The sequence below is a fragment of the Cyprinodon tularosa genome, unplaced genomic scaffold, assembly GCF_016077235.1.
Source record: "Cyprinodon tularosa strain WSP-4 unplaced genomic scaffold, ASM1607723v1 ctg329, whole genome shotgun sequence".
Lineage (NCBI taxonomy): Eukaryota > Metazoa > Chordata > Actinopteri > Cyprinodontiformes > Cyprinodontidae > Cyprinodon > Cyprinodon tularosa.
The window spans coordinates 501,871-518,065 of NW_024039040.1; the positions used below are offsets into that span (position 1 = coordinate 501,871).

The 16,195-nt window shown below is 37.4% G+C and overlaps 1 protein-coding gene across 1 annotated transcript in view; it reads right to left on the reverse strand.

Moving 5' to 3' along the window:
• Window positions 1–16,195, reverse strand: part of LOC119788871 (receptor-type tyrosine-protein phosphatase N2-like) — a 299,019-nt gene that overhangs the window by 77,294 nt on the left and 205,530 nt on the right. The window contains exon 13 of the mRNA XM_038293569.1: window positions 2,473–2,685. Coding sequence (XP_038149497.1) covers window positions 2,473–2,685 — 213 coding nt within the window. The remainder of the gene's footprint in view (window positions 1–2,472; window positions 2,686–16,195) is intronic.

Consider the following 16,195-nt stretch of genomic DNA (forward strand, 5'->3'; position numbering starts at 1 on the left):
AAACAAAGTTTCAAGTTTGAAATAAATCAATGAAAGCTGTAATTTCGTAATGCATTTTTTTTTTAGAAACAACAGCAAATAACAGAAGTAGAGAAGTTGTATAAAAAAAACCCAGCAAAAATACACAATCAGTGCAATCAGTGCAATTCAATACCTCGGCTCCAGACGCCCCGCCCCCTTGAGAGACGCTCCGCTGCACCTCTCCCAAATTGTAGCTGACCGCAAAAAGTGCCACAGACAGGAGGCCGGCTTGTTTTGTTTTTATGACCGAAATTGCGGAAAACAACTCGTGAAGTTTGACCCGCTAGAAGAGGGAGTTGCGCAAGAAGGCTGGTATCCTTTTTCCACCTGGATCTCCGCTCTTTTTGGCCCTCATGTCCTTCCGTCGTGGGACTAAACTCGCCCCCACTTCCTCGCCGCCTCGGCCGTATCTAGACCCACAGTGTGTAGCACAGACCACGCTTCAATATTGAGCATAATTTAAAAATGTCTGTGTCAAGCTCACAGCAACACACTGCTGCAGCAGGATAACCAGGAAGCGCGGTAGGAGGGCAAAATAGTTTTAGCGCCACCGCAGTACGGAAGGAGAATTCCGCCCAGGAGCAAATGGATAAAAATAGACCGGAGGGGGAAAAAAAACATGAATCGATCATCTTGCGGACGTGTCGATGCATCGGATCGTCGGCTGTTGGATCGATGCAAAACGATTACTATTTACACCCCTACAGTCCATTGCACGGAAACACAGAGACAAACAGGACAAACAACCATTCACACACACTCACACCTAAGGAGAATTTAGAGAAGCCAATTAACCTAATAGTCATGCTTTTGGAATGAGGGAGGAAGCTGGAGTACCTGGAGAGAATCCACGGATGCACAGGGAGAACATGCAAACTCCATGCAGAAATCTTCCCGGGCCAGGGATCGAACCCGGAACTTTCTTGCTCAAACACAGCAGTGCTACACACTTCACCACTGAGCAGCCCATCAAGCAATCAAGTAAAAAAATTAAATAAAGCTTTGAACTATATATATATATATATACATATATATTTTTTATTTATTTATTTTATTTTTTTTTATTTTCATAGTTTAGTACTAATACGTTACCTAGTCATTAAAATCAATAAGCTTCCTTTGTCATTTGGTTCTCACCATTAGATTAAGTAATCCAAAAACATAACATGTTTTTAAGCATTTTGTTTAGTATTAAGATCAATGTTTAGTATTAAGATCAATGAGAGGTGCTTAGTGCCTATTTCCAGTGGACATATAATTGAACTTTATTAATCTCACGCTGGAGAAATTCACTTCTGCATTTAACCCATGCCCTTGGGGAGTAGTGGGCTACCATTTTGTCGCACCCATGGAGCAGTGTGGGGTCAAGGGTCTTGCTCAGGGACCCAGAGTTGCAGTCTGCAGGAGTGAAGCTGGAACTCAGAACCACTGGGAGCCGAGCACAATGCCCTAACCACTAAACCGCCACTCTGACATGAAAGAGAGATGAGTCACACCCTAATACTAAGGTTGCAAATAATGCTCCAAATAACAATTTAAGGTTTTCTTTTTTTCAGCTGAACTTATAATCAGCTAACAGGTTTTTGTTTCCTTAATGGTCAATAGTTATTGATTTAGTTAAATTAATAACAGTGTATGCAAATTAGATTGCATTAGATATGCAAGGTGACAGCTGATGGTTTTTTCAGCTTCATCCAGTCTCAAGAATAAGATAAGTAAATGCAACATCTCCAAGAAACTATGGCTGGGGATAATGCAGACACTTTACAGTGTGGAAGTTGTAATTGCAGGAAAGTAAATACCAGTGGGGTGTTTAGAGTCTGAGGTACCATAACAGATGCAATAGGAATGTCAAAAGGGCTCTGTTTTCTACAGAGGCATACTGAAGACATTCAAAATCAACATCATAAGATCCTAAAGTTTCAAAGTTGGACCGCTTGATCAAATCTTATTTCAAAATGATATAAAAATATATTGATATATTTTGTCAAGTGATCTTTTCCATCCATGCCGTTGCTCCTAATACAAATAATTAATGAAAACATTAAAATAAACATTTATTTTTGCCGTCAATTTTAGTTTTTAAAGAGAGATTGACCAGATTAAAATTTGTAAATCAGAAATTACCCACAATTCTCTGATTAGTGTGTCAAAATTTAGCAAAGATTATAAAAAAAGAATATGAGATAACCAGGTTTGGGAAATTAGACCTGAACCTAAAATAAGATTAAGTGATGTCTTGAGTGATCTAGCAGTTTATGTTAAAAAAGGAGACCAAAGAAAAAAAAAAAAACAAGTCAGCCATTGCTTGGTAGAACATAAATGACTGTTTTCTTTACCAATATACATGTACTTTGTTTGGTATATGAAAAATTAAACCACAGAACTAAAATATAAAAAAATAATTTAAGCTGTCTCATTGGATTCAGAGGAGCAAGTTACACCTCCTACCTGATAGGTGGCAGTAGCATCGCTGCCACTGTCTGTGCCCAGGTTGGTAAGCTTCTCCTTGAGCTTGTGATGAGAGCGGTGGCGGAGGCAGTAGACCACAGTGGAGGCCAGCAGCACACAGACGATGCACAGGATGGACACAACTGTGAGGATGAGGAACTTGGTGGACTCTCCCTGGCTGTACTTGGTGGGGATCTGCTTGATCTGGCTTCCCTTTAGGTGAAAAGGAGAAGAAAGAAATTATTCTCATAGTTTTGGTCTCTTTCCTGGTCTGTTGCACATGGTTAGTTTCATGCTTCAACAAAGTGTGGTATAGTTAACTCTGTAAGAAAGCTTAAATTAAACAAAATGTGGATAAAAACGGAAATATCCCATATTGGCTAATCATTTTTTAATGGTTAAAAAAGAGATAAAAAAACCAAAAACAAACAAACATTCCAGTAGGAGTAATGGTTTATTTTAACCATAATGGACAAACACTGGTGGTAATTTTGCAGCTCCTGATTGGTCAATGAAGGGTTGAGCAGTCAGTTAAATGATGAAGGATTCTAATTTAAATTAGCATAAACTTGCAACAAATGACACCTTGTGCTATTTATAAAATAAATATTTCAAATCAAATTTCATGCAGTTTAGTCTGAATAATCCACTGAATTTAATTCCCTGTAGAACCAAATTATTAATCTGTAGGTTAAATTGCATTTTCTCTTTTTTCATGTCTCCTATCAATGCAATTTACATGTAACAGTTGTTATTTTTACCAATTCATAACCATTCTTTTTAAGTGTTTGTATTTTAAACTTGGTCAAAAATACTTGGAATATTGAATTCTGTTTTGCTTATTTTAAATGTAATTTTAATAAGAGAAGCAAGGGTTTTAATAAGATAATAAAAATGTTATAAAGAAAACGAATTCCTGCAGTTTATGAATACAAACTCTGACAGAAAAAGACTAAAGAATAAAGGATTTTAAAAGATGGCTGTAGAGGAAAAAAATATTTAAAAAAAGCATTTTCAAATTTACATTATGTTTTGCGGGCTTAGCATGGAGCTTATCTGTATTTCACCTTAACAGCAAACAGATTGGTAGTTTTACACTGAAGTAAAGGCTGCATAAAATATGTGTTAAGATGAATTAATTTAGGTGCTACAGTATTAGTGACAGAATCTAAGAAGTATTGGGCACACAATCACCCTCCGAGTTAGCACTAAATGTAATAAATGACTGCTCTGAGTGAAGCTTAACAGTTACAATTAGCTTTGATCTAAACAGTTTTTTTTAAAGGTCTTGGGTTCTTTCCAGATAAATTGAGTGCAAATTGTTCCACGGCTACTTCCTCCTCTGTAAAGAGTCCTGATTCATCCACTTTGTTAAAAATTGTATGATTTGGGGTTGAACCGCAGGGGGGTACAAAACATCCACTTAAAAGTGAGCATGCTTTCAGGTGATTTTCCTGATCAGTCAGACAAGAGGAACTAATCTGGGATACATCTGGCAGTGTGTGGGACGGGAACAACCCTGCAGGCTGTTGGAGCGCAACGGCATGCTGTTTGATGCCCCTGGATTAAAGCATCCGCAAAAACAGACCAAAAAAGGCTAACTGACAAGATAATCTGTGTGAAACCCAATAAGAGCGTGAAGCTTTTTTTGATACTAATGATTCCCCCTGCTAGAAGGAAATTTACAAAAGTCGGCAAAACCTGCATAAAATTTTGCATGATAAAGATCATTTCTTTAATCTACCTTTTTACTTAATACATTGCACTTCATAAGGCAGCTCTACAAACCTCAGTTAATCCACAGGTACATCCAAATAGAAGTTAAGGATGGTCTGTTGACCCCGGCTGTAGTTTAACAATACCTGAGGATCAGATCCCTCAGCAAACAAGTAGAGATTAAAAGAAAGACCTTCCAGTCCAATATAATTCTCCAAATAGGAAAATGAAGACAATATACATGATGAAAGCCTGCCCCGCTTTATAATTGTGTATCAAAAACGAAAAAAAAAACCCTACAACAATTTGCAGAAGAGGAATAGTGTTTTATTGAGCTCCTAATTAAGTGCTGCAGTTCCAAACTGCTGTTTGCTGTTCTTTTTCAGGGCCTATTGCATGATTCTTTTGAAGTGACAAACTACGAGGTAACAAAAGCTAACATAATTTCCCCTTATAACAATAATTATAATAACATGCAGCGTAACAATGTTGGCAACAAAGACGGAGGCAAGAACCAAAAGGAGGGGAGCTGCAAATTGCACTGCCAATAACAAGCATGACAAAAACTGTTCAGCAGAAATCAATAGCAGAAGCAGCTCGTCTCGTTTTTGCAAAAGCGATTCCTTCCCCTTTTTTTTTGCTTTTTACGTTGGGAAATCTAGTTTGCGACGCTGGGTTTCTTTGCATCTGAGAAAAGCAGCAGGTTTTCGCTTGTATTGAGAGGAAAACAGAGGGGGGTGAAACAGAAGGGAGAAAAAAACCTGTCCCTCAGTTGAAGAGGTCACAGAGATTAGGCGAGGAGCAGCGTGGTAAGTTAATGGAATGGAGGCTTTGAGAGCAATGCAGTGGGGAGAAAAGGGGGACAAGTCCTCCTGAGTCCTTCCTGCCTGCCTGTCAGCAGAGGGAACTCCAGGAAGAGGGAAAAAAGGAGTGCCGCACACAAATCGGGAATTCTTGTGAGATTTCAGGGTGCCACTCCCCTTAGCCAAGACTACCCTTTCTTCCTTCCTCAACACCATCACCAGCATAACACTCGATAATTCCTCACTCAAACCCCCCTCCTGTATGAACGCATTCATGGCTGCTGCTGCATTCAGCACTTAATAAAGAGCGGCCGCAGAAAGACCCTCAGTGAGGGTCAGCGCTTGTCCGCTGCTTTGCGGGGTGTCCAATTTTCTTGTGCAGATTTCGGGTGCATTGTGAGAGCTGGTTGTAATGTGACGAACCACAAAGCAAATGAGAAGGAGGGATTTCTTAGGAAAATTCAACTAAAACCATTGATGGCAGTTTATAAATATAATTCAAACTTAATGCAAGAAGGATAATTACATTACACCTCTATGGCTGCACATATTAATACAGACAACTGTAAAAGTAGAAGAAATTGATTGCTTTTTTTTCATTGTTTCTTTTTATTAATGGGATTTTAATGCAAAAGATTGCAGCAGAATAAGCAGCCTTTAAAGAGGCATCATGAAGAAAAGTGGCTGAGCAGTAGTCTGTAAGTGTTGTGGGCTTGGCACGGCCATTAATAATGAATTATTGCTGATCCCACACGCTTCCAGCAAAGTAATGTTTGGTTAAATGTATTTTTTTTTTCTTTTTTTTTTCCCTCCCCCTCTTCAAACCCACAATACTGCGGACCAAATAAATTCATTTGTCATTTTCCTCCCTGAGTCATCTCATTGTTTTGTCAAATTAGGTTTCATGGAGAGCCATCGCGTTGCACGGCAAGTAATGGTCCATAATTCAGGGCTCTAACTGTAACAGCTCAGTCATCTTTCACGGGACAGATGCCGGCATTTCCAAAGCACACTTCCCCCTCTTCCTCCTCCCACCTATTCCACCTCATTCTCAGCTCTCTTTATCATGGCTGCCTAGCATGTCTGTCTATTGATTCAAACAAATGTTGCCTGACCCCACCTGCTTAATCAAGTTTCGTTGCTGTTGTTAGTAACAGTAAGGGACTGAAGGGGTTTGTGTGTGTTGGCGCTGATGAAAAACATGCAGCCATTCTGCGAATGCTGCTTAAGACACATAGCAGAAATTCATAATGATGGAGAATGAAATGTTTGCTCCAGATGGGAGGTGGAACACTCACATATGCACATGCATGCATCAAACCGTGCAGTCTGCTCTGTGATGTGCAGCTCAAGGCGAGTATGTTAATACCTCTATCTCCATCTACGTGTGCTATCTATACCGTGCTATACGTGTCGAATAATAAGAGGTTATCAGCTCAGCTCTGCAGCTTCGTGGCCTTTCGCTGTTATCCCTCCTGTGGCTTAACACTTACTTAAATTACATTTCACAGTGGCTTAATGGGGGAGCTATGTCTACCAACATGAAGAAAATATTCATTTTATGCACATACATTCATGTAAAGTAATTCATTTTAAGATATACTATTTTTTTCGTAGGAAGAAATAATAATAATAATTGTGTTTTAATTCGGGGATTTTCAAATAAGGAAAACCACCACCCGAAAAAATGCTAAAAATTGAAGGGATTCCCTTCCATGCTTCCACCCCCTATTGTCCATCTGCTCTTACAAAATTCATTGTAATTGCAAATCTTTTTGTTTCACATACACAATTTGACAGAAGATTTTTTTATCTCATCACGAGTGTGGAATTTTAAGAAGTCTTCATTCAACCCAGACAGGATGCCTTCTGCCATCAATCTACCTCCGGATTCATCTTTTTGCAAAATAGGAATAAACCAAAGACAGAAAATACTGAATTCAAGAAGATTAATTTAAAATTCCACTATCCATTATACTACCAACTTTAGTATTAATGACTATAATATACGTAGTTAGCATATTTTGCTTTGCTCACAAGAACTTACGATTTAGTGGAAAAAATTAAAAAGGCAAGACTTAAGGTGTTTTTTTTTTTTTTTAAGTTATCAAGACGTCCCGGATTAATGCTTTAGGGGCAGTTGATGTGTGTTTAGGTGTGTGTGTTTGTATGAATAGGGGTGTGGATTAGCCCGGCTTCCATAGACAAAAGGCAGATGGATTTCCACGGCTTTGGCTTATTCAGGGTGACTTAAAAAAAAAAAGAAAAAATAACAGAAAGGGTCAGAGGGGGGCAAACCACTATTGTTTTCCTCTGCGATGACTTGCAGGAGGAAACAAAGATCTGTCCCTCACCACTGATTCATCCTGGGCATTTGAAAAAGTTCAGCTTGGTGTTAAACGAACATCTCAGCAAACAGAAATGCACAGAAACTCCAAAAGCTATTGGGATTCCACACAAGATGCATGCACACACATGCAGGCTTCATACACATAAAAGCTGATCAATTGAACTAAAACATCAAATTCATCAAATTAGAAACTTGAAATTCGTACTTCTTTAAAATAGCACAGAAAATTCTTAGGTGAGACCACAACCTGAAGGTAGACTTGCATAGATTTCTAAGATGACTGCCTGCAAAGATTACAGAAATGCAAAGTGTGATTTGAATGTTGCACATTCTGCGGTGCAAAGCGGTTTCTTGGGAAAATGAAAACAGCAGCAAATCCCATTAAACTGACTGTTATTACAGCGTTACGGTGAGATGCAGATGCGTGAAATCCCTGAGCCGGGGGGAGCTATCAGTCTGCCTGTGTCTGAACTCTAAGGTTACTCCCACTACACATGCATCTTGACAAATATATGCACATCCACTAATAAAAGTCATTTTCATACAAGTAAATGGAGTACAAATGTTGCAACAGAAATCAAGGAAATTCTAAAAATTCACTCAGAGGACAGAGCCCCATATTAGACTTAACAAATGCAATCTGACTCCTCAGATTTACTAGACTTTAAAGAAGGCAAATGTACAGCTTCAAATAGAATTAAATAATATTACATGTTGAAAAAACACAAATGAAAGCCAATCCTACCAAAAATCCATGATTAGGAGATGTATTGGAAAGCTTCTCCTTCTCCTATTTCCAGTTCAACTCTGGTTCCACAGAAAGCACCTCACTAGCAGCAGAGGAGGAGGAGGAGGAGCAGGAGAGAGCAAGTGGGAGATGGAGAGAGATTTATCTCCTCCCATCATCCCCTTACCTCACTGAAGATGACCAAAAAACGGAAAGGAAACTTCTTTGGTTTCTCATTTTTCCATATGCTAAAAAATAATTAAAAGGAGGAGAATGAATTATCTCCAGTTATTTTCTGGATGCATTTAAGTAAATTGAGAAAAAAAAAAAAAAGAGGAACTGGAGACGGCAGCATCCATCGCTTCCACATGGACGACTGAGATGCTTTTTTCTTTACTTCCAGAGAGAGAGGGAAACTACAAAGTGCTCCATGGGGCTCCTCCTTATATTTCTCCCATCCCTCCCTCCATTCCCTGCCTGTCTAGCGCACATGTCACCTCCCCTCGTTGCCATGGTGATGGCTCCACATGTTGCCGACAGGAGTCGAGAGGAAGAGGAGTTCAGGGAAAAAAGCGAGGGTAAAGAGAGGGGTGTCAGGGATAGAAAGGGAAAGAGAGCACACAGAGACAGATAAAAGAAAAAGGGATATGGGTGTGATGTATAAAAGAGAAAAAAAAATAATAAAAAGAGAGAATTATGAAATATTGCCTTTTTATCAATTCAACTGTTATTTAATAAATGTCGTTTTTTAACAAAAATGAATTAGAAACAAAACAGATTGTCCTCCAAAAGCCTATCCCTCCATCTACATAACAGTAGGAAATCATCTGGATCATCACGATTTTAGATAACTTGCTTAACAAGAAAGGCAAAATCTTTTACTTCTCAGATGAGCCAAAACATCATGCTTAACAGCTACCAGGCTGTGCTAAACACACTTCAGTGGAGAAGAGCACAAGCTATTTTCAGTATCAGTGAAGTGCTTCAAAAGAAGTCAGAGGAAGCACCAAGATGTAAGAAGCTATTTAGGATGAGACTATGTCATATTTGGAGATGTGAGCTGTTCATTCAGGCTGTGAATGAACAGGCTGTGAGAGAGTGAGAATTTCAACAGATAACAGGAAGGCTTAATAGAACTAATGAAAGTAATTTCTTTATCCTTAAGCTTTCACACTTTACCCACCATTAATCTTCTTGAATTAGGAATAAAGGCAGTTTTATAAATGTCAGCAATAACATAATTGTGAAAGGGAGGAGAAATAAAGACAATATCCATACATACACATTAACACAAACATACAAGTGGTGGCTAAGCAGTGTAGATTGATCATAGTCATATTTTTATGAAAACAATTGAAAAGTGAAGCTTATGCAAAGCATCAACAGAGAGGGAAAAAAACCTAAAGATAAAAAAGAAAAGAAATAGATTTTTTTAAAGCTTATGTATTATTGCTGGAGTATATGTAGAAGGTTTATAGAGATAGTTTTAAATTAGTAGCGATGAAATTTCAAAGTTCTAAGTTGTACTAACAGTGATATCAATAATAAGGATCATGATAATAGGAATGAACATATTTAAAGTAAAAATGGTTATAACATTGATAGTGGTATAATAAAGATAATAACAACAACAGCAACAGTAATACTAATGATGATAATAATACTAATACCAATAATGATAATAATGTACTAATATTTATAAAAATGACCATGTTGATGATTACCAGTGAGAATCATAATAAGAATTATAATAATTATTATAATATGTTAGAAGTAGTGGTGATATGATGATATAATAATAATTTTGGTTAGATATAGAGCTCAGATAAGCTATTGGTCTAAGCCCCACAAACCAACACACCTCCACAAGAGAAGACAAACCTCCACTGGCCACACATTGACAACCGTTATGAGAGGGAATCAATGTGTCATTAAATTTTGTAGAAATATATATTCCTATTCAAACACGGAGAACTTGGTTAGAAAACAAAAAAGCTGCATAATGGAAAAGAGGAAGATTTACCAGGAATCTGCTTAATAAGAGATACCATAAATTATTCTATTGTTTTTTGTTTTTTTTTTAGGATCAACCCAGAAATTCAAATTAAAACCTCAAGCACAATACATTGATCTAATTAGCGTCACTGTCACAGTAAAATGATATCAGTGGGAATAAAATCTCCGCCCCTGCTTATATTTTTGGTGTGCAGATCTTAATTCTGCATTTGAAGGGCAGTTCTCTACCACATGAACCAGACTAGACTCAACCCATTGGGCCACAGTCAGTCAGTTTGGGACTATTAACCTTCCTCCCAGCTCCTGATCAACACACCTTTTTTTATTTATTTATTTTTTTTATTTTAAGACCAAAAACGAACAATTGAAAGTTTGTGCTGTTACAGATATGACCTGTGAATGGCCTCACAGAATTTAAATAGATTAATTACTAGGTGCTGAAGGTGAACAAGGATGCAAGGCAGCCAGCAGTAAGCCTTCAGCTGCAGGGAAGGCTGGCAGAGAATTCATAAAGAGTCAATTGCATATTTATATCTTTGTATGTGAAACAGCATAAGACAAATAGGTGTTTACACATTTTCTTTTCATGCATAGATTTCAGGAATATTTGTATAACGTGTGCTTTATTATGTTTTTTGTTTGCTGTATGGGCACACAAAAGCTGACAGTCCCATCTCGCTGGTATTTGTGGATCAGCTTGAAGGAGGGGAAAAAAAGGCAAAGGAAAAAAAGACGCTGCCTAATGCAGCTGACAAGGTCTTTCCTTGGGTGTGTGTGTGTGGCTGTGTGTGGACTGGAGAAGGGTTCTTCAGTCTATCTTTCTTTTCAACCTGCCCAATATACCCCACCACCCTCAACCCCAACTCCTTCACAGAGACCCCCACGCAACCTTTTGTCCCCCTTGGCGACAGCTGGAGGTGGCAGGCGGCGAAGACCCTCAACTATACTCAGTATACCGAGGTGGGTGGGGGTGGGGGGTTTGTTTTGTGGTTGGTGATTTGGGAGGGAGCTGAGCCTTTCAGTTTATATCAAGCCCAGCCACCCCCCACCGCCATCCGCCCCAACACTTCTCCCGACCTACACCTGCTTAACTCTCACTGCCTTCACCACAAACAGTTGGAGGTGGAAGAAAAATGTTCCTGGAAGTTTAGCAACAAATATAATTATTTTAGGCTATTACTCATAACAACCACTTGGTCCTTCCAACAACAAAAATTATACATCTAATCTGTGTTTGCACCAATCGCCCAACATCTTAAGCAAAAATGAATGATTTGATTACCTTATTTACTCATGGAGTGTTTCTCCCTATTATCAACATTTTGATTTGTATTATTGTTCTTTGTCCTTAATTTAAGCAGGACAATGGGAGCATAAAACTTAAGTGCTTTCCTTTTCATTATGGCCTAATATCGACTGACGCCATTGGATTTAGAGGTTGTTTTTAATATTATTTCTAGTACTGCGTAATGAAATCAACAGGATCTTCTACGCTATTATATCTTAAGTCTATCTACCTTAACAGAAATAGAATTTTATAAATTTAAGTCCTTAAAATTGTTTCTTGAAAAACAAAATAATCTGTAGTACTTTTCTAAATATTTATAAAGGATCATAGAAGGTTCCCTGAAGAAAATCAAGGCTAAAGATGGGATCTAATTTTAGTAAATCTGCTACAGCCACACCGTTATAAGTCAACACCTAGAGTCAAGGAAATTTAAGTTATAAATTTCAGTTTAAAACACATATAGGTTTTGTCAGTATTATTTGTTAGAAGTGAAGCTTCCTCAGGCTATGCATTCCAACAAATTATTTACATTAAAAGTAAGCAATGTGCATTTTATGAATATTCTTTCTGTTACATCATACATGACTTTTCAAAGACAGATAGTTAAGGAAAAGACAATTAAGGAAAAAATATATATAAAAAAAAAATACAAGCATTTTGTTTTAAACAAAATCGTGTTTAACTTCATTTGATTTTAAAAATAATTTCAAGTGTTGGTGTGAAACAGTTCCCCAAACAATTGAACAGTAGACATTCTCAGCCACAGGTAGATACATTGTCAATGCCAAATGAAAGAAAATTATGCTTCCATCAATGCACTGAAAATATGGAGTATTCCAATTACTCTGAATGGCTTTTCACAAAGTATTCCAACATCAAATCTTGTTTTGATAATGAAAAAATATAGTAAAGGACTTGAATCGAAGACTCTGACTACAGTATGTATGAGGAGCAGGTCTTTTATCTAAAGCATGTATACCAAAAAAACAGTGAAGCACAAAATTAATCATACCCTAAGGAAGTCTGTCTCTTATTTGAATTAATATCGAAAACAGAGATAGTATCATCAGCAAAGATGAAAATATAAGACTTCAAAATTTTTTTATTTAATAATCTTTGGGCAGCAAAAAATATGAAAAAACACAGTTGTCTTTTTACTAAGTAATGGGACTAAAAGTCCCTTAAACTTTTTGAATGATCCCATGAAAACAAACCTTGGACATATTGCATTTTTTAAATGTCTACATGTAACAGCTTGTCACGGTTTTGGTCCTGTTTAAGTATTCTTTTTGAGTTTATGGTTTCACTTTGATCTATGTTTTTCTTTGTTTTCCAGTTTTATTGCTTTAATTTCTGTTTTGTGGTGTTTTCTGGATGTATTTCAGTTCTTAGGTATTTCTTGTTTGCTCTCTGCTGCCCTCTTGTGTCAGTCTATTTTCCCCTAGCTCCCTTCTAGACTCCTCTGCTCACACCTGCTCCCAATCTGCTGATTAGCCTGGTCTTTGTTTCTCTCTCCCATATATGTACCTACTCTCAGTCACTGTGGCTGGTTTGTCGTAATTTCTTTGCCCCCTTGTTGTGAGTATTCCTGGTTCTCAGTTTTTGTGAATTTATGTTTTGGATTTTTGCTTCTGTTATCCTTTTTGTTATTAAATCTTCAGTTTCAGTGTCTGCATTTGGGTCCTGTCAAACCTCCACCCCACCCTGACACAGCTAATGCTAGAAAAATCTCCCCCATATCTAAGTGTTATTTTCTTTGACTAACAAAACCTATTTCAGTTTTTTGGGAGAGACTCTTTACTGAGGAGAGTTTTTAAGATTTAAGGCCTTTCAAACTTTGGTACTTGCAGGATTGTTCATCTCTTATCTATTACTTTATCCAAGGACGCCTTGTGCAATCATTGGTCACTGCTTTTATGAAACTGATTATGTTTGATTTAAAAAAAGAAGAAGCTTAAGGTCATCAGCATTGAGATACACAATAGATGGTTATAACACATCAACAATGAGCACATCTTGAGCACATATTTAAAAAAGTGATGTGAAAAGAGATTGAGGGCTTTTACAAGGACTGTATGAGATTGGTGGAGGAGCATAAATGTGAAATATCCATCCATCTATCCATCCATCCATCCATAATCCATCCATCCATCCTCCGCTTATTGCAGAGGTTGCAGCTGAAGTTGGGGAGGCCCAGTATTCTCTCTTCCCAGCCACATGGGCTATCTCCCAGACCAGGCAAAAAACAAAGTCTCTTCAGCAAGTCCTGTGTTTTCATCTGGGTCTATATTCAGTGGGACATGCCAGAAGAACCTCACCGGGGGGGCGTCCTAAGCTAATGCCGGAGCCTTCTAGACTGGCTCCTCTAAACGTGGAGGAGCAGTGGCTCTACTCTGAGTCCTTCCTGGATGACTTAGCTTCTCACCCTATCAATAAGGGTGAGCACAGACAACCTGCTGAAAAAAATAATTTTGTTTTCTTGTATACAGGATCTTATTCTTTCTGGCATGACCGAAAGCCTAAAAGCCCCATAGATGAGGGTAGATGAGGGTAGGAACATAGATCTACGGGTAAATTGTGAACTTTTGTCTCTGCTCACCAGGACCAACCCGATACAACATAAGCTTTAATGATCCCGCCCCATTTCTCCCTCAAGACCTCAAGATAAGTGAAATATCAAAATTACAATTTTTTTTTTTTTACAAAAATCCAACCTTTAAGAATTTGCTTGTCTTTCCTTTGTTCCTTAATTTTCCAATCTGTAAACAGACTCTATAGGAGGGTATAATATTGCCCAAAATTATTGAACCAATTTCTCATTTTAAACCATTTTGCTTCATTCTAACCCTCTGTGAACAAAACAGCCTCTATTGTACACTAAACTAATCACCCAGTGCTGTATAAAAAATAACAGGGACCTTAACAGAGAAGTTATTTCAGATAGCATCTTTATTTGCATCAAAACAGTAAGTATTGTCCCATTGTTTGGATGCTTTCAGAACAAAACAGACATACTGTAATCTCTGTTGTCAGATCTGTCAGATGGCAACATCGGAGGCCATCATAGGCTGGATAACCATAAAAAGGTTATGTTTTAACGGTCACGGACAGAAACAAAATAAAAGACCAACCCTTTATTTTCAATCAAAATTACAGCTCATTCAGCCCAGGGCCACCAACCTGCTGCCCTTTGTGTCATAAAAGATATTTAGGATTCCTCCAACCCACCACGCTACCCTCACTCTCATGGTTGATGATGATGGCACCCAAGACAAAAGAGCCATCATCTGCATTATGCGCTAGTCCAGCAGCCTTGATGCCCCCTGGGACATGAGTCTTTAACGTACAGTAGCCAAGCCTAACATCTGGTCTTACTGACAAAAGGACAGTGACTAAGTATTTTATTCCCTCGGCTGTGCAAGTAACTCTGCCTTACCTCACAGTAAAGTCCAACGATTTTTCATGTAGAAAAGATGTCTTAAATTGTATGTTTTTGTCAGCTTTTAATGTGAACAAAAAGCATTGCATTGTCAATGATTTATTAATTTTTTAAGGGTTTATCTCTTGGTTTCAAGCAATGCTAAAACAAAATCAAATTCCAAAAATGAAGAATCTGCAGTTGCTGAGTAAAATGTTAATTATGTATAGGAGTTTGGTGTCTTTTCCATATTTCAGCAAAAAATGACTTTAATAAAGATTTAAATAATTTTAAGTTTTTGTGCCATTTAGTATCTCTGATAAGGAAACCTCAAAATACATTTAATTTATGAAAATTACATGGCACACACTCTAAAGGACTGAGGCCAATAGATTAATTTGTGGTGTGGGAGGATATCTTTATTCATCCTGTATTATAACCCCACAAAAAAAAAAGCACCCCTAGCGACCCTACTTGGGATTAAGCGTGTCTGAAAATGGATGGATGGATGTATATGTATAAAATCCATATTCTAATTTTCCTGTATAATCTGTATATAGCTTCCAGATGTAATCATTTTATAACCTCTTACAATTAATCTTTGTTTATAATATTCTAATCTATTCTGTATGTTATGAAGATGTAGAAGATACTTCCTTACTTTTAACTGTGGTATGGTAATTGGGCCGCAACCAGCATCATACAGTCTAATTATGGATCAAGATCTCCTTTTGTTTTTATTAAAATGACAGAGGATCCTCTAAGTCAATACAGGTGAAATACTTTTTGGCCCACTACTTGACTTTTGTCACCTGTCCTTTGGGCTGTTTTTAGAAATGTAAACTGACTGTCATATACATTCAACCTCCAAGTGATGGTGTATAACAGTTGGGCCAGCTTTTAAATCTCCACAATCCTGCTATGTTTAAAGAGTAGGAGGTTTTTGTTTATCATCAGATGTGCTCTGTGAATGCCTTGCAAATGAAATAAGAGGTTTATGTGCAGTTTCTGGCTTTTTAAGGCCTCAGTCATTTGATCAGCATGATCATTTTTAAGAATTTAACAAGTCTTTTTTTTGGGTTATATTTTGTTTTTGAATATAGAAAATTACAATCGGGTTATTATTAATCAACACTATGCAATATGCATATTTGTAATTTTGTTTTTTGTGAGTGGTGCTTTGTCTGTAATATGTTGTAGTGTTACAATATGCAAATTAGTTTCTGATGTTTTCTTCTGTCTTGTTTTGACTTGTGGTGCATTTCTTAAAGATATTATAATAATATTCTGATTTTCATACTGATAGATAAACTGAATATAGGTTTTTGCATTCAGAATACTTTTTGAATAAATACATTTAATAAGTACATTTCAAATTAGCAGGGTCCGTCTTTTTTAATGAAAT